General features: G+C 41.5%; 1 protein-coding gene across 1 annotated transcript in view; it reads left to right on the top strand.

The window, feature by feature from the left end:
• The first annotated feature begins 587 nt into the window (after nucleotides 1–587).
• The window catches only part of Galnt5 (polypeptide N-acetylgalactosaminyltransferase 5), a 47,268-nt gene continuing 28,525 nt past the window's right edge, over nucleotides 588–19,330 (top strand). The window contains exons 1-3 of the mRNA XM_028873872.2: nucleotides 588–2,567; nucleotides 17,565–17,731; nucleotides 18,921–19,040. Of these exons, the coding sequence (XP_028729705.1) occupies nucleotides 1,147–2,567; nucleotides 17,565–17,731; nucleotides 18,921–19,040 (1,708 nt within the window). The 5' untranslated portion in view covers nucleotides 588–1,146. The remainder of the gene's footprint in view (nucleotides 2,568–17,564; nucleotides 17,732–18,920; nucleotides 19,041–19,330) is intronic.

The raw sequence follows: 19,330 nt of genomic DNA on the forward strand, positions 1-19,330 counted from the left end.
GTGCAGAAAAGCAGAGGTGGTGTCTAGTAACGTTTTATCACTTGGTTCCTTCAAGATTCCTTCTTGTGCCCTCACACAGCAGAAGGGGCAAGGTAGTTCATTGGGCTCTTTTCTAAGGACACTAGTCTGATGCATGAAGGCTCCTTCTTCCTTATCTCACCACCTTCCAAAGACTTTACACATTAATTCACCCAATTGACGATTAGGGTTTCCACTGTGGGGACACAGACATTCAGGTCATAGCAAAGTGTTTTGAGTCTTCTATAGGAATGTGACAAATTGTGTCAGTCTATTAAGTCTAAGAATGAAAAAAAAAAAAGGATGGACTAGTGTAAAAAGAGTAGCTAGCCTACAAAGAAATGTTTCTGTACCTGTTCATGTGTTTGTGGAAGCCTTTTGAATAACTAAAGAGTCCTCTCTGGCAATGAGGCCATAAGATACCCCTTCTTTAAGCCATTAACCTCTTGGAGCTGAAACACTCAGGTCAAGAATTAATGGATCCAGCAGAGCACGCCAGCATCTGGGTACCACAGGGTTAATGAGTAAGGAGCGGGGTAGGTGGGGTTACAAACCAGGAACACATGCCCTCGAAGTTAGTTTGCTCTCTGTTTAATTGCCCTTAAAACACACACTCTCTCATAGAGCACAGAAGGTGAGAGCGCAATGAAGTTTTCTGGGTAATGGCTTGAAATGTTTTCCTTCTGAGAAGCGGTGTTGAGTTACAGCATGCAGGGAACTGGGAGGAGAGAAGCGGGAGAGAAGCGGCAGCAGGCAGCACCGTCCTAGCCCCACTTTTTCTTAGGCTCGAAGGAAGGTGGACATGGACCCTCCCAGACAAGATGCAGTGAACTGTCCCGTGGTGGCTGCAGCCGACTGCTCTGGGAGTCACCTGGGGCCAGTGTTTACTAGGGCTTAGCCAGGGCCAGTGAGCAGGCATAGATACTTTTCAGTGAAATGCCACGCAGGCAGAGAGTGACAGGCAGTCAGTAGGAGCTGAGCTTTTCCCTCTTGGACGGCTGTTTCCTGCTAGGTTCAGGAGAGGCAGGGGGCCTGGCTCCTGCTTCTGCTGCTGCTGTCTCAACTCTCTCTCCACTCCAGGTAAGCAGACTCAGAGGGAGGGCAAGCTGCAAGGCGCTTCTTTGTACGATGAACAAGATCCGAAAGTTTTTCCGAGGAAGTGGGCGAGTCTTGGCATTTATATTTGTAGCTTCTGTCATCTGGCTGCTCTTTGACATGGCAGCTCTCCGCCTCTCATTCAGTGAGATCAGCACTGGGATACTCACTGAAGACATCAGAAGGAGGGAGCAGACAGGATTCAGAGTCCAGCCAGACCAAATGAAGATCCTCTACACCAGCATCACAGGGATGGGGCTGCCTCGGCATGGGGTGTGGGCCGAGGAGAACTTTAGGAAGGGAGAGGACCACGTACACAAAGTGAAAGAGAATGTGGACCAAGTCCAGAGGAGAGGGAAAATGCAGATCCCCCTGGGAAGGGGAAGAGCTGTGCCTCTGTGGCATCCTGCACATCTACAAACCCTCCCAGTGCATCTTACCATGCAGAAGACAGAGATGAGAGCCCGCAAGCCTCAAGCCCCCTCCCAGCACATGGCACCCAAGCAAACAACAGTTTCTTCGCAGAGGACCCCATCCACAGCATCAAGAGGAACTCTACTGACCAAAATATCAGTATATACAGAAACCTTCGCTAAAAAACAAGAGGCCCCGAAGAATCATACTCTCAGTGGTAATGCATCGAAGCAAGCATCTGAACGGACCCTGAATGTGACCATCGGTGTCACGACTGACAGATCAAAGCAGCAATCACAGATGGTAACAAAAGCGAAGACACACTTTGCCAGTCCTCCAATTCTGAAATCTGGGGAAGCCATAGCCATAAAGAAAACTGAGGCTCAGGGTAAAGAACTAAAACACAAAGGCCATAAAGTGCTACCTCTTTTTAAGTTCATCGCTGACACAGGTCGTTTAAAGAAGCAAGCTATGAATGAGACACAGCTGCGAGGCTTGCCAGAAGATGATGGGGTCAACGTGGTGCCAGGGAAGAAGCTTAATTTCTCGGAAAGCCAGGTTGTGATTATAACCAAAGAGGAGGACCTGAGGACAGATACCAAAGAGATGCCTGCTCCTAAAGCCCAAACTGCCATTCCTGAATTACTGGGTGGAAGCCAAGGAAAACACATCCCCAGGAATCAAAGCAAAACATCTTCCTCTCTACTAGCTCCACAGAGAGCGATGTCTCAAGCCAATCTGGCCTTAGCGGGGGACCTCCATTCAGCAAGAAGAAACGTGACTGCCAAGGCCCAGACTGCGGGACACCAGCAAAGCCACACAAACGCCCCTGAAAACCCTGGAAGGCACCGTGTGCTGAGAGTCGATGTGACTCTTTCTCCAAGGGATCCCAATGCTCCAGGTCAGTTTGGGCGCCCTGTGGTGGTTCCCCCTGGAAAGAAGGAGGAGGCAGACCGACGATGGAAAGAAGGGAACTTCAATGTCTACCTTAGTGACTTGATTCCAGTGGACAGAGCCATTGAAGACACAAGGCCTGCAGGGTAAGAACCATTTCTCTTCTCTTTCCTTGAGCCCAGTATTGGCCTCTCCTCTATAGAAACGTTTTATTGCAGTTTAATTTTGAATGAATTTCGGCCACCTAGAGAATTAATTTGACAAGAATTATTCGATGCTATCCAAATAGTCTACCATGTGAAAAATGGTGATATCAGAAACGCACTGTGCTCTCTTTCTATGCTCGCATCTCGGGTCCCCACCTTAGGTTCCGTTCTCTTCCCTTTGTCAAAAATCTGTTTAAATGAGTAGAGGCATCCAATTCGCGATAATCTATATCTAAGTAGTAAAATGCAAAGCATAATTCCATTATAACAGTGAGAGTGGAGTAAATTATCATGTTGGAAGTTTTCATTGCTTACAAGCTTGGAAGGAACATATCTGGGAAAAGTTGGTATATTCACTGATAAGGGGTTGCCTAAGTCTCCCTGAACTTAAATCTTAAAATATGAATAACCATGAGTAATGATAACTAGGACAAGAAAGGACATGATTTAATCTCTAAACTTGAAAGTCCTTTTGTTGGTGAGAATAGCAGACCTTCGTACACTCAGTCACTGGGAGCAGTAATGCTAGAAAAAGTCTATCAGCAAGTAAACATCTCTAGGAGCTTCAATAGCTTGCTAACAATAATCCCACTCAAAGGAGTCTACAAGTATGTAGGTGAACTTCATGAGCCTGAGAAAAGAGAGGACAGGCATTATGACCCGATAATAGGTGAAGGTGCTCGTGCAATTAGTATCTTTCTAATACTTCCTATTAGAAGCATATCACTTGCTCCTAGTACTGCACTTCTAAAGCTTCCCAAAGACCCTCATGATCCAGTAATTCCAACAATTAAATTCCTTTACTCCATCACCAGAAGGTGTATCCAGTCATAGACATGACTCAAATGATTCAAATGCAGGCTGTGACTTCCTTCGGTGTGTTTATAAGTGAGAGTACTTGTAGCCATGTGTTTATTACCCATTCATTAATAACATATCTCTGATTACAACTCAGTTCCCTAAGCAAGCCAGCCTGGAAGCTGGAATCCACAAATGGCAAGATTGAGACTTTGAACATGTGTGGTACATAAACAATGTTTTTCTTTGGCTTCTTTAGAAAATGCTTCTTTTGAACACAGGAAGCTGGGGCAAGCTTTTGGACAGGGTTATCAGAAAGAAGGCAAGTACAGATGAACCTTCACTCATGGTATCAAAAGTAGCATCTTCATTGTGATATCAGCCACGAAGAGAACAGTTCAGTCGCTTAGCCACTGACACAGAACAATTGGCCATGCACCACTGGCCTGTTTACATTAGGCACTGTGTCACTCATATTCCTCAAATTGGTGATGCATCCTAAAGAACACAGTGACATTCCCAGAGGAGGAAACTGAGGTCCTAGGAACTTAAATTGTCTCTGATCATTGACCTAGTTCTTTGAAGAGAAATGATTAAAATTTGCATTCAAAATTCTCCTTCTCTCTCCTGTCTCTTGTGCATTATCTTCCAAAAAGGGATTCTAAAAATTATGTTAGACCAGCTACAACCTGAAATCCTCCATGTCACGGTATTGCATACTAACTACAGCTTTGCACAAGGAGAGCAGAAAAATGAAGTCTCTTTGAAGGCAGCATTGTTGAATTGTGCCCAGCAGATTGCTACCAGCTGGGGGCAGAATCAGGCAGGGCACAGGAATGCAGACTCCAGCTCTAAGTCGGAAAAAGGAACAGTGTGTGAGGCCAAAAGCAAGCACCACTGTTATCACTCAGCTGATTTATTGAAGGCTCCACGGCTCCCAGAGCTTGTTAATTTATAGTTTAGTTTGGGAAGTGGAGTCCTGAGCCCAGGAAAGCTACAGTCAGACTCCGCCTTCTGCAGGAAGCTGTCCAGCTGTGCCTGAAACTGACACGTGTGCTTGAGATGATGAGTCAGAGAGCTCATGGCCAAGTCCCCTCCCTCTTGCCACACAAACCTCCTTGGCTAAATATAGGTGTGTCTTTGGGAAAGCTGCCTGGCTGATGCTCTGCCCCCTCTACTCCCATCCAAGGAGAAAAGCTAGCCATCAGGAAGCCTATGTGAGACCCCCCCCCCCAAAGGATTTCTGGCCCTTTTGTGCGACTCTCCCTTAAAGGAGGATATATAATGTTTCCTTTCTTTTATTCAGACTTTGAGTATAAATGTTTGCAAATCATGCGTTCACATGAAAGTCTGGAAGAAAACACAAATGAAAAACATGTGGGATTTTTTTGGGTAGGCAAGATTTGGAACAAGGTCCCCCCAAAAAACTTTGATATTATTTTTCTTCAGCTTTGATCATAACGTACCTGAAATGCCTTACTTGTGAATATAATATTTAAGGTAATAATTCTAGTCATCTTCAGAAAATTATTATAAAATATAGTAAGAAACTATATGCATATATACATGGGGAGGGAGTGTGGTCAAAGAACTAGACCTTAGCTGAAGTGCAGACCACTGTAACCTTTGGATTTCAAAACTTTGGGAATAGCTCCCTGATATTTACATTTGAAAACAAAAGTGCTATTATGGATTCATTAACACTGTACTGATATAAGTACTATACCAAAACTTCTGTTGAATATAGATTGAAAAGGGATTAAAAGGATGGGTTTGCAATGTTCATTTTGATTTCATTTCTCTCAGTACAGATAATGACTAGTTTCTAGTTAATAATTTAAGGCTAAATTTACTGATAGGTTAGGATGAGGTTGACGTTAAGTAGAAGAGACAGACAGGGTTGCCAGGACAACTTCTCTTACTTTAGCTTTAAAATCAGAGTCTCTTTTCCAAACCAACTCTTCCAGCTTTTTCTTTCCAAACCCCAGGGAGATATTTCTAAGGTGCTATAGAATCTCAAGGTCTTATCCGAAAACAAAAGACTCCTCTCTGTCACCAGCAATGTTCTTACTGTCTTCATAGGGCTGTCTATGTTTCTCCCCCTGGTGGTAGATAACTAGTCTGGTGCACATGCTGTGTCTCCCAAGGTGGGCCTCAGCATAGGAAACCAGTCTCATGACACTTAAAAAAAAATGTAGGTGATGTGTGTGTATGTATGCACATATTCACATGAGTGTGAGTGTGTGTGGTGGGGTGTCTTTACTTGCTCTGTGCTTCATTTATTGAGTCAGGTTCTCTTGCAGAATCCACAGCTTACTGTAGTCAGCTTGCCCTGGGGACCCCATTTCTGCTTCCCCTGTGCTGAGATTATAGGTGGATTCTGGGGTTCTAATCTCTCATCCTCATGTTTTTTTTTTTTTTTTTTTTTTTTTTTTTTTTTTTTTTTTTTTTTTTTATTTTTCGAGACAGGGTTTCTCTGCGTAGCTTTGCGCCTTTCCTGGAGCTCACTTGGTAGCCCAGGCTGGCCTCGAACTCACAGAGATCCGCCTGGCTCTGCCTCCCGAGTGCTGGGATTAAAGGCGTGCGCCACCACCGCCCGGCTTTCATCCTCATGTTTACAGAGCATGAGCTTCACCTGCCCACTGAGCCAGCTCCCCAGCTCACGTGACTACGTTTTTCATACAATATGCTCCTGACTATCGCCTGTTGATTTTATTAGCTAATCTCTTCACAGTCTCCCTCTGCGCTCTGCTTACATGGTCTTGCCATTTTCTCCCGCACATGCTGATCCAATATTACTCAAAATCCTAATGTAGCCTGGGCCAAGACATAGCTGTGTCCACTAAATTCCAAAAGTGCGAAGCGGATGCAGCCTTCCCTTTGCTGATGCACTTTGGTTCCTCACTAACAAGAGCATCTTTTTGCCTGAAGTTCTAAGCTTTTGTGGAAACTGTTTCCAACTTTACTTCATTCTCCTCTAGGGTACAGCACAGAGCTGAGCATTCCAAAGACAAAAGTTTGCACCATACTGACTTTCAAAGCATGTTTCTCTGGAATGGGTTTTGAAAACTAATGCTATTGTTAAACGGTAGACGAATGAGAGGGTATTAATTCAAATGAAGCTCATAAATTAATAGTTGCTTCCTGATTTTTCATGTTGAATATGTGGAGTACATCATCATTTGGCTTAAGGTAACTATGTCCTGTTTTACACTGAGCTATTAACTAATTTATGTTTATTCATTAGCTCATTTTTTTGTTCTTTTTGTTTTAATTTTAATGTTTTGACTTTCAAGTGAGGAAATTGCTTTTGTTTAGATTTTTCTCATTTAAGAAATGAAATAGAATTTCATTTTCACCTAGAATACTGACTTATAAAATATACCTAAAATCAAATGTTCTTTTGACAATCACTTTAAACTGCCATATTCAATCTTTTAAAAGTAAAAAACAAACAAAATAACCCCTAATCACTGAAGTCCTTCTTGTTAGTTCTTGAAGTGTGTTTGCATCAGTACTAATCAACATTCATACATTTCACATGCATACATAGCACACATAGTTCATACACACACACACACACACACACACACACACACACACACACACACACACTTATGTGTTGCTGAGCCAAAGTCCTCTCCATCTAAATAGGTCAGTTCTACTTGAGAAAGTCTTTCTTTAGGCCTAAAGCTATGGTTAGGCTGGATCTTCAAAAATGAACTTATTTAAGAGTGCACTTCCAGAATTTGTACTTAAAGAAAATAAAAATAATTACAGAAATTGTCGCTGCCAGCAAATAAGAGTTGGGACTGGAGAGATGGCTCAGCAGTTAAGAGCACTTGTTACTCTTGTGGAAGATCCAGGTTGTTACACCCACATGGTGACTAACAACCATCTGTAACTCAAGTCCTGGGGAACTGATGTCCTCTTCTAACCTACAGGGTACATGTGGTGCATGTACATATATGCAGAAAAACACTCATACTCATTAAACAAAACTTGAAAAATCTTAGTCATGATGCACTCATCTATGTCTGCTGTATCGTAACAGCCTAACTTAATGCTGGCTATTCCTATAGAAGTCTGCCAAACTTTCCCATGAAGCCATTCAACTCCATCTTTGCTGTCTTAGTTCGGAACCAGGACTGTCAACTGGTACTTTGACCTGAAAAAGAAGGGTTTCCTCCTGGCACTCATGCACATCAAAAGATAGCAATGGGCATTTCCTATAAACCTGACAAAATTACTGAGGGAACAGTTTCTGCAATCTTTTTTTTTTTTTTTTCTCCACCTATGTGTTTATTTATTCCATAAATTTCTGTTGAGCACCTTGCATGTGTTCAGTCTTATTTGTCTGCAGGATGTGATCAAGCATACAGACCAGACATGATCCTACCACTCACAAAGCTCCTATTCTAATAGATGAAGGGAGATGATAAATCAATTAATAAATGCAAAAAAAAAAAAAAAAACGAACCCGGCACCACTGTTTGGAGATGATCAAAACGGAGGACTGGTGCTGTATCTGACCGCTCCACCTCAGAAGGTCCCTGTGTTAATTTTTTGGCACTATTGGTTAATGATAGAAACTTCAGGATTCAGGACTTAGCCAAAGGTCTTTAGATCACAAAGAGCATGGCCTTGAAAAGATTCTGGGCCACAAGTCCCTTCCTCTTCCTTCTTCTGTCCCTTATCTCCTGACTTCACATGAGATGAGCTGTTTTGTTCTTTTTTTTTTTTTCAATAATTGAGTAAAACTGAAATTTATTATATGCCACAGTCGTCCTAGGGACCTCCATGCTATATATATATATATATATATATATATATATATATATATATATATAGCCTTTATGGTTCTATGGGTTGTGGTCTGAACAATCAGTTTCTGCAATCTTAATGTTGACTGTAAGGAGGTCAAGAAAGCCACATGTTAGTGGAGAAGGGAGGCAGGCAGGGGGACAGGCAATAGCTGATCATATATACTCCCCAAATCTCAAGCTGCTTGAAGTTTATCAGGCTGAGAGAAAAAGAAAATGTTAAAGTTGAAAAAATTAGTTAAATTAATCCCAGCACTCGGGAGGCAGAGCCAGGCAGATCGCTGTGAGCTCGAGGCCAGCCTGGTCTACAGAGTAAGATCCAGGACAGGTGCCAAAACAACACAGAGAAACCCTGTCTCAAAAACAAAACAAAAAAAAGTTAAAATTTGAGATTTGATTTTTATATGGGATGAACATTGGAATTGGTGTAGTGGGGGCGATTTTGCGGTGAATAGTGATTGGAGAGCATGACCTGCAATAGCCTGGAGCAGCTGTGAGGCTTCTCAGCCAGTGAAGAACCCATCAGTGACAAGGAAAGTCACCACCTAAAAGGCCTCTTTCCTGATTTCACAGCTGCGGGAGAAAGGACTTGATGCCACTTCTTCAGTTGTGTGCATATCTGTACATGCAAACGTGCATTTGTGAGCAGACATGTGCCAATATGAGAGGGCTCAGGGTTGTGTTTCATAATTTTAAAAAAGTCATATGTAAAAGGAAATAAGAGGAAAAATGTGTTTAAAAGGCAGAAGCTAGACCATATAACATAACAATGGTCAAATATGGCTGAGAGATAATTTCTAAGCCTTCAGGCACCCCTGTCTGTCACATTCACCTCTAACTAGAAAGAGAAAGACAATCAGAGGGGAGAAATGTAAACATAGTCCAACCATTAATTCGAAGCAAAAAAAGCCATTATATGTAGTAGGAAGGTTTCTCTGGTCCTGCCAGGCCCCTGTAGTCCCGTGGCCCACTTATAAAATAATCACTCAGAAACCTTATATTAATTATAACTGCTTGGCCATTAGCTAAGGCTTATTACTGACTAGCTCTTACACTTAAATTAACCTATAATTCTTAGCTGTGTTTAGCTACATGGCTTACTACCTTTTCTCAGTTGTGCCTTCACATCTTGCTTCCTTTGTGTCTGGCTGGTGACTCCTGACTCAGCCCTTCCTCTTCCCAGAATTCTACTCATCTGCTTGCCCTGCCTATACTTCCTGCCTGGCTACTAGCCAATCAGCATTTTATTTATCAACCAATCAGAGCAACACATATTCATAGCATACAGAATGACATCCCACAGCAATTATAAGAGTCCTAAGTAACACAAAACTGAGAAAGTTAGGGTGAATCAGGGCACATCCTCCTAAATGCTGTCCATGGCCTAAAAATAGCCTTGAGAGAGCATAAAAGAGTACAGGACTTTGAACCTTTTCACAGCTTTCTCAGACATCTAACCCAGAGCCATATTCAATCATCAGCCTCATTTTATCAAATACTTCATGTAATATTTCCCTGGCTCCTCCAATCCCAGAACACAATTTCCTGTTGTGCTCTCTGGCTGACCTATTCCAATAGAACTTTCCAAAAAAGGGAAGAAGTCTCTTCTCTTCCCCCAAACAAGGGTAAGAAAACTTAGAAAAAATAAGAATGTTTAAAAGAAGCTAAACCATATAAAATAACAATGCTTAAATATGTCTGAAAGATAATTCCAAAGCCTTCAGGTACCCCTCTCTGTCACATCCACCTCTAACTAGAAAGAAAAAAACTGTTAGAGAGGGGGAATTTTCTTTCAAAACTAAAAGGAGCTATTTAGACTTCCCTGGAAAACATCTTTATTATGCCAAATTCAAGTATATTTTAAATGGGCTTGCCTTTTGAATGTGTTGTGTGCCATGTGTGAGACTTGAGATAGAGAAAGGAACAAAGGAACATTTGCAAAGTTCTTGCCATTTGAATCCTTATTTACCTTAAGAACAATTTTTCAAAGTCAATATGGTCACCGTCATCCAGGTGTTAAGGTTGACATTGTGGCAGGTAATTCAGGCAATGACATTGACTTCATTGCAGACCATACTTTCTTATTGTTGGCCAAGAGCCAGCACACTAGGCCAGGCAGCTGATACCCTTTATCTTTTATGTCTGTTATTCCATTTGACCACCACAACAGCCATGACAGACTGATAAAATATTACATCTCCTTATTGACAAATGAAGAAACACACACACATACACACACACACACACACACACACACACACACACACACACACACGAAAAGACAAAGTCTCACAGCTCAACCAATGCTTAGTCTTCTGATTTGCCCTCACTGAGTAATCATTGCCCTTCACCAGACTGGTTCTCTCTGACTGCAGCTAGTCTACCTCACAATGATAGGCCTACGCCTCCTTGGTTTGCCAAGGTTATTTGTGAAGGGAAATCTATCTCTTGCTCACAAAACATTTTTATTATATTCCAGACAGTGATGGGTGCATGTATGTGTATGTATGTTATATATGCATGTGCGTTTTATACTAAGCACCTCCCAGCAGTACTAAGGATAAGAATGTGCCTTGCATGCTTTACTGGTGAGAAAAGCAAAACCAACTAACAGACTTGAGATCCATAAGATTCCTCAACTTCTAATTTGAGTGCTCTTTCTACAGGCTCCATAACCTCCTTCTGATTCCTTATATTCAGATGACTTTGGGAGAAATTAAGACTCCTCTCTTCCTCACACAGAGGTCAGAGGTGAGAAGGAAAAGGAACATTGTACAGAAAATCTCACAAGATGATGAGAATAGGTGAAGAGTGCAAGGTGGCTACCTATATCCCAGAGTGTGTGTGAGGAGAGGAGTGGCTTATGCATGGTCATACACAGTAGGGCAAGCAGGAAACATGGCCCCCAGGTACCCTGCCCTCCCCCAGTACGATTTCCACCCTAGAACTCTACCATCTTAGCTTCTGCCTCTATCCCAATTTCACCCTGACAGCTGCCTGCTCAAAATAGACTATTGTTAAAGTGGCGAGTGTTGGTGCTGGTGGGATGTATTTCTGAGCCTGAGTCCATTCCCTCTGATGACACTTATTTGCCTCAGCTACGGCAGCATCGCTTGGCTAAAAGCCTTAGTGGGAAGGGGAGGAGCGAGCGGCTCTGAGAGCTCCCAGTCAGGTGATTTTAGCTAAATGTCAAGGATCATTTTCCCTAAAAAGAACAAAACATAAAAGTGAAATCCTCGTATCAGTATACCCTCTTATCAGCGAGGGGCAAAGAGGCTCAAATAATTTTAAGGTCTTAGGAAAGAATATAATTCAAGACGGAGCACATCGGCTGGCCACTCGGTTCTCCCGATGCTCCCGAAGATATCAGAGTGTGGGGAGTCAAGGCCGCTCAAGGCTCCCATGGAGGCTGTTGTTGAATTGCAAATAGAAGTGGAAACATATTCTCCCGACCTTCTGTTCAAACCCATAAAGACTGAGATTTGACCCACATGATGTGTTTTGCCTCTGCTGGAATAAAATGAAAAATTCATAGAAACGAGAGAATGTTATCATCCCCTCAGTGTTCTGATTTGAAATGGTCTGAATTTGATAGTCTCCATTCAAATCAAGTCAGTGGCCAAGGACTGAGCACACAGAAGCTGAGAAGGTGAACCATAAGCTTTGGAGTCTCTTGATAAATGAACAGGCACTTGGTAGATTAAGATTAAGGACTGCTTAGGGCAGGGCAGTGCTTCATGTCAGAACCTGTGAGTCTAGATAGAGAGCTATTCCAAGCTCTCACACAGGCTTTTCTGAGTGATGCCTGTCCCATATTTTTATATCCGTCGTCTCATCAAACCTGCATAGCTGTTTTGTGATGCAAACATCGTAATCTTCATCCTAAAAAATGAGTGATCTGAGGTTCTGAAGATTAAGTGGCATGATAATGTTCATGAAGCCATGCAGTGCCACAGAGGACTGAACTTAGCTCTTCATTGTCCTTCCACATCCTGAGCCTTTGCCCTACCACAATCTTACATCAGCTCTTTCAGGATGATCAAAGTCCTCACATTTGAGTTTCCCATAATCCATAGCCTTTGGATTGCTGCATTGATCCAAACCTAGACTCCCAGACTCCTGTAAGCAAAGGAGTTTGAGTAATTTTTAGCAGAGAACAGGAATTGTAGATTTAAACACCTAGGTTGTGTAATAAACTAGTAGTAAACTAAGTAATAAATTACTTAGAATAGAATCAATTCTTAATCTCAGAAAAATTCACGAACCCAAATATCATTCAAGTCAGATTTCTGTGGCTATTCCCTTGCCTGCAAAAGTAGCAGAAATTAAGACTCTGACAAATCAGAAACAAAGATAATTCACTGTATTTGGGGCAAGGGAGAATAATTTGAAGTGGTTTTGTAGCCTGTGGAATCTAGATGAAACTGGATGGCTGTCTCTATTTGTGTCAGGAGCAAGTGTTACTAGTGCTGAAAGCTGTCTGCCCTGACCAGCTATGCCTGTGAATAAGCAACAAGAAACCTGGTTTGTTAGGCACTTGGCACGTTTAACTTGTGTATTGATCTAGAAGATCAAGTTCCTAAAAGTGTGTGACCTAATGTTGGGTTACCCAAACCAGCACTATAGTATATGGTTCTAGCCATGCCCAGTTTTAAGCACTAGAAAGTCTTCTGAATGTGTATCTATGAGAGATTTCTCCTTTGAATTCTAGAACATTCTAAATTTTCTTACACCAACCAAGTAAGGGAAACTATCTGTTCCTGTTTTCCCATTGGAAACCCTGACTTCTGTCATATCACAGGAGAAAAGATTCCAACTAGTGTCTAGCTTAAATGGAAGGTATTTCCAAGAGTGTACTTTTTTTTTTTCAGATAAAGAACTTACAAGTTTATTCTACATGACTATTACACAAGTTAGGTATTTAGAATAGGTATAGCCACATGGGTGGCTGGAGAGATGACTGATCTTACAGAGAACCAAGATTTAATTCTATTCTCAGCAGCCATACAGCAGCTCACAACCACCTGTAACTCTGATCCCAGGGGAACCATCACCCTCTTCTGGCCTCCAAAAGAACGCCATGCATGTGGTATACAGACATACTTGCAAGTAAATATCCATGCATATAAATAAATGAATATTTAAAAAGTTTAGGATCCACAGGTTCTGTGTGATGATTAAAAATTATCCAACAAAAATGTAGGTTTTTATCCCTGCACATGAAGTTACCTGTATATATACCTTTTCTCCCCTGTCTCAAAGGAAAACATCTTTTCTCTTGCTTTTCAAGCTTTAAATTTAAGCTTTACTCTATCTCTGTCCCCTCATCCATCCACTCAATATGATTTATCAAATATATACCATGTGCAACAGGCCAAGAAGTTTGTGGTAATACAGGAAGAAAGCAGATTTGACATACATTCAATAATTCTGGGATGTAGAAGAGAAGGAAATAAAATTAACAAATGGATGCTGTAAAAGAAATGCAGGTAGCTATAACAGAATAATAGAACATCTGTACTTGGACAGGGTGGCCAGAGAAAGCTCTGTGCAGGAAATATTGAAGCTAATACCCAAATGAGCCAAAGAAGCTGTCCACAAGGGCATGGAGCTGGGTGTTCATTGGTCAGACAAAGCCGTACACCCAGCTCTCACAACCACCTACTTAGTGGTTATGAAGAACTGGGGGTGGGAGGGAGCTAAGAAAGAAATTGAAGGAAAAGAGCCTGGGAAAAGGGTGAAAATCAGATGAGTACACAATCTCAGGAGACCAGAAAATACTGAGAATGACCTAAAGAGACTAGACATGTCAGCTGCATCAACCACCATTGTGAGGTTGACTAATGCAAGGAAAGCCTGCTCCATTAATAATTTTGACAGTCATTGAGATTTTTGTCAGTTCTTAATTCTATCTGTACCATCCCTCACACCCATGAATATAGCTTCATCACTCAGGAAAGGGAGAGAAGGAGGCTAACACATTTGCCCCCCTCCCACTTAGCAGTTCTCTGCCTCCTTTTAAAAGATTTCTTACAAAATAGTCTGCACAACACTGTTCCTGCATCTGGCTTGGATTTATCATTGTACTCTAGCCCCAGCCACCCTTTCTCAGTGAACCATCCTCTGATCCCTCCAAGCTTTCCTACTCACCACCACAGCTTCTGAGAACTGGAACCCTACCTTAGAGATATAAGCTACCTTATAAAAATCAATTGCAGACTTTAATTTTGTTTCCAAAATTGTCCTCCAACTGTTGATGATTATACAGCCAACTACATTTTTTTTAATTAATACACGGCAAGCCACAACTGATGTCTGTCTTTTTCCTAATTCTTTCCTAAACTTGAGTATCAATATTTAATTTATGGCAAAGTATTACAATTAATATTTTATTGGATTTCTACAAACTTACAACTTTAAAGAATCCGTGTTTTTTTTTTTAAATGGGAGTGAATGGCTAATTTAACATTTCTCTAAGTTATAAGTGAACCTATCTTTGCATTAGGGTGAGGGGGAGCCCCACATTTAAAGATATGTAGGCATGTTGCCCCTCCCAAATAAAAGCTATTTCCTACTTTAACTTCTTAAGTCCTTGGGGCGGCTGATGAAAACTGCTCTTCAAAGGTGCATTTACTTCCTAATTCCCACAGTCTGCAACAACTCCTTACATAACGAAAAGGTGAATGTTGTGTGGCAAAATTGGTAATTAGCAAATAGAGGGCAGAGGCTGGCAGAATTTTGGCAAGCATGATAGAAAACATCTGGGATGTTTCTCCTGAAGATGTTAATAGAAGCAACATGGATGCTAAGGATGCCAGTGAGGGTCAGAAAAAAGAGAGGTACTCTGCAGAGGACGTTTCTATCACCTCTATGAACATGACGTCATCATGAGAAGAAATTGATCAAAATACGGGCACTGGCAGCATTTCTCCTGGTGGCTTGCAGGGACTAAGCAGCAGGTGATGGGGATCTGAGGAAGAGGTAAGGTGTGTTACAAAGTGACAGAGAGCTTGCCTCAATTGTGTCTGCTGTCACATAAAGATGAGCAGAAGCTGGAGGTGATGAACTGGGACATTTTGTTAAGGAGAGTTGCACAGCTATGAAGGTGTGACCTGGTAACTTCTTTTCAGCTCGTAGCAAAATGTAAGAGAGGTTAGGTGAATTAGGAGAAGCTGTGGAGCAGAAATCTTAGGTGTTACAGCAGCCACATGTAATTAATATAATCCTTAAATATAGTCAGAAATGCTCATAGTCTAGAGAAATTCCAATGCAGGTGTTCTTTCTACAGAACAAGATTAATTTAGGCAGCCTGTTATTTTACATTAACATTGGAATCAGATTAAGACATCTGATTGAATTGTGATATTTTTGACTTTACAGCACCTGAAAATGTAGTCCATGTTCATTTCTACCCTCTAATGTTTTCATAAGTTTAATCACATAGTATGAGGATACTGAATTAGCTTTATGTAAGAACTTACATTCCCCCACTGACATATGAGTCATTCTTCTGTCTCTTGTTTTGTGTATGACAAAGATTCTCAATTTCTTTGCAAACTTTCTGAATCCGTTTCCTGGGGCTGAAGGATGGATGTATGTTTTTCCGAGGCCTTTTGGTTATTATGCTGGAAAAGACTGAAATTATAGATCATGATGATTTTGCTTGTATTTCTTCCAAAAAGGCTATGTATCAGATATATATTTAAGCAAGGAAGGCTTTTAATCTTTGCTTTGTAGCTGGCAAATTAAATTTCAAAGAAGTTATGCAATGTCTCCAAGCCAGTAATTAGGGATAAGTGATATGTGACCATATGTGTATTTGATTCCCAATGCACACTCTGTTAGTGCATAAAATCATTGTAGATCAATGAAATGAAAACTATATCATTTTACATTCCCTTGTATATTACAACTAGGCAAATGGTACTGGGTGGGTCATTGATCTCTCATGCTTCATTTTGCACCATTTAAAGAAGTATGTGATAATACATTACACAATTGCATCTCAAGCAATTGCCATGGTATTGAATTAAATTGTGTTCACAGCAGTACTTTGACAACTATAAAAAAAAAAAAACAAGCAAATGTTGTTTAACTATAGCATTTGCTTTTATCTTTGTCTTATTCATTAAGTAAACAAAACTGAGCCACAGTACTTAACAGAAGCTCCGGTTCTCACAAATGCTGCAGCGACTGCTAGCTATTTTTACTCTGAGGATTTAAACTGCCATGGATACTTCTAGGGCTAGGGTGAACCACAGTTTCAGTCTCAGATCTGGAACTTACTAACAACATAATCAAGAGCCAGTCTGTCCATACATTCATCTGCTGAAGGGGGAAAGAAACTTACATTGAAATAAGGCGGAGTACTTAGTGGCAAATATAATTTGGAAGGTCCCACTTCGCGCTGCCCTGTGATGGTGACACAGGCCAGACACAGAAAATGCCAGTGAGGCAGCATGAGCTGCAGAGCCTGCAGGGAACCATGACCAGGTGCAGCCCACCGAGCACCTGCTCCCTTTTAGCCTGGCTCTCGTTTCTGTGCCAGCAAAATGACTTCAAGTATGGCTACTCTGCAGTAGTCACAGCAAGGAACTTCCAAATAGAGAAGTGGGAAAGAGTGCAATTATTTGGCACATGTACATTGTACCATAAATACATTCATATGCTGAGTGGAGTGAAGGATATCTCTTTTGGCATTTGGCAGATGGCTATTTATACAGGCGATCATAAACTACTTAGTAACACTAAATAACTCAGAATGCTCTCTTCTGGTATATAATTTAATAATGGTAGCAATAGCTACTGTTCAGTGAATGCCTGTGCCAGGAAGTATGCTTCATGGTTTTTTATGCAGTTCATTAGGCTCTAAACCGCTTAGAAGATCATCACCTTGTTTGGCAGATGTGAAAACGGAGGCACAGAAAGAATAAGTAAGTTATTATTGAGGTTAGTATCTTGGTGGTAGGGTTGGGGTCTAACCGCCTACAAAGTTCTATCCTTTTCACTGCAGTCTTATACCTCCAGAGGAGGCAGTGTGTCTGTCATTGTTAGTCATTTCAACAAATGCTGTTGCAGAGGCATACAACAAGATGATTATGGTACACATATAAGCTGATGGCAAATAGGTGTGTGTGTGTGTGTGTGTGTGTGTGTGTGTGTGTGTGTGTGTGTCTGTGTGTGCGTGCGTGTCTGTCTCTCTCTCTCTCTCTGTGTGTGTGTGTGTGTGTGTGTGTGTGTGTGTGTGTACAGATTATTTAGGGCCCTTTGTGATCTCAGTGACATATCTCTTAGCTGCTCTTATATCCTGGCCCAGGTGTGCAGAGCAGCTAGTTCACAATGACCTCCCAACCACCAGCATCATCATGTGCTTTGTAGATGAGGTGTGGTCTGCTCTCCTGAGGTCTGTGCACAGCGTCCTCAACCGCTCTCCTCCACACCTCATTAAGGAGATTCTTCTGGTGGATGACTTCAGCACCAAAGGTAAGAAAACCTTTGAATCTTGTACTGTTTTAAAGTCTCTTTAAGAACCCCATACACACACAGCTGGTCAGTGGTGGCACACATACCTTTAAACCCAGCACTCAGGAGGCAAAGGCAGGCAAATCTCTGAGTTCAAGGCCAGCCTGGCCTACAGAGTGAGTTCCATGACAACCAGGGCTACAGAGAGACAAGAAAACTTGTCTCAAAACAAACAAAAGACCCCCCCCACACACACACACAAAATTAGTAGGAAATGAGCTGTAACTATATATATATTCTGGGAAAATCAGATGTAGTGGCATATATCTGTAATCCTAGTACCTGGGGGCAGAGGGAGGAGAATCAAGAGTTCAAACTCAGCCTGGGCTATATAGTGAAAGCCAGTCTCAAAAAAAGAAAAAAAAAATCTGGAAGTCATTCCTACTGAGGATAGCTGTTAAACTATCAATAGCTACAGAAGTGGCTGTCAATACATCCTTGAAGATCTCTTAAAAGTTCCTTAGCTAGATCCCCCTACAGCCAACTAAAAAGCAAAGGCACTTTAATCTGATACCAGGGAGCTGAAGCCCTGAGCCCTGGTACCAGAGCTGTCTACCAGAACCACACTTGGAATAACCAGGACTGCCCTTGTTTGCATGCATTATATAACTGGAAGTCATATAGACAACATCTCAGGCTGATTTCCTCAAGCTATACACCTACCAATCAGGACAGCATTCCTTCCTTGGTGAGAATCACATGCCAAGAAACTGCCCACAAATGTACTCACTCCAACCAAGCAAGTCCTTCTCCAAAAATGGAGACCTCAGCAGCCTGTTGTTTTATGTAAACACGGTAGTATACTTGTTGCTCTGCCACTGACCCTTTAATATCCTCAATGAATCATTCATCAGAGAAAAGGGAGGGAGGGAATGATAGCTCTTAACCAACAATAGTGCTGGCTTCTTACAAATTCTCAAACTTGTACACATGATTTAGGCGTCCATCTTGGATTTGAAAAATCAGTCATTTTAGAATATTGAACCAACTTAAAATATTTTCAATAAGATGGCATCAAATAAAATTGTGGTCCATGAGATAAAATTTGGTAACTGGAATAGCATCATAGTTGTGGATTTGACATTGCAAAGACACTGCTCGTAAACCTAGTTAATTAAAGTATTCTGTGTTCATTCTGACCCTGATATAGACTACCTAAAAGGTAATTTGGATAAATACATGTCTCAGTTTCCAAAAGTTCGGATCCTTCGCCTCAAAGAGAGACATGGCTTGATCAGAGCAAGGCTGGCAGGGGCACAGAATGCGACAGGTAAGAAACTGCTCCCCTTCTGTTTCATCAAAAGTTTGCTTTAATTTATGATGCTTGCAAAAAAAATGCAGTTTGAAAGAATAGAACCAGGGACACCCACATGTACATCTCTTAAGGCTATTGATTTTTAGCCTAGTGAAATGCCTATTTTGTCATAGACACACACACACACATACACACACACACACACACACACACACACACATGCTGGATACACTAGTCATATTATCTGGGCCTTTGAAAAGAAATTCACAGACACTATGACACCATGACACTAAACACCTGAGTTT

Source organism: Peromyscus leucopus, chromosome 4 (genome assembly GCF_004664715.2).
Source record: "Peromyscus leucopus breed LL Stock chromosome 4, UCI_PerLeu_2.1, whole genome shotgun sequence".
Classification (NCBI taxonomy): Eukaryota; Metazoa; Chordata; class Mammalia; order Rodentia; family Cricetidae; genus Peromyscus; species Peromyscus leucopus.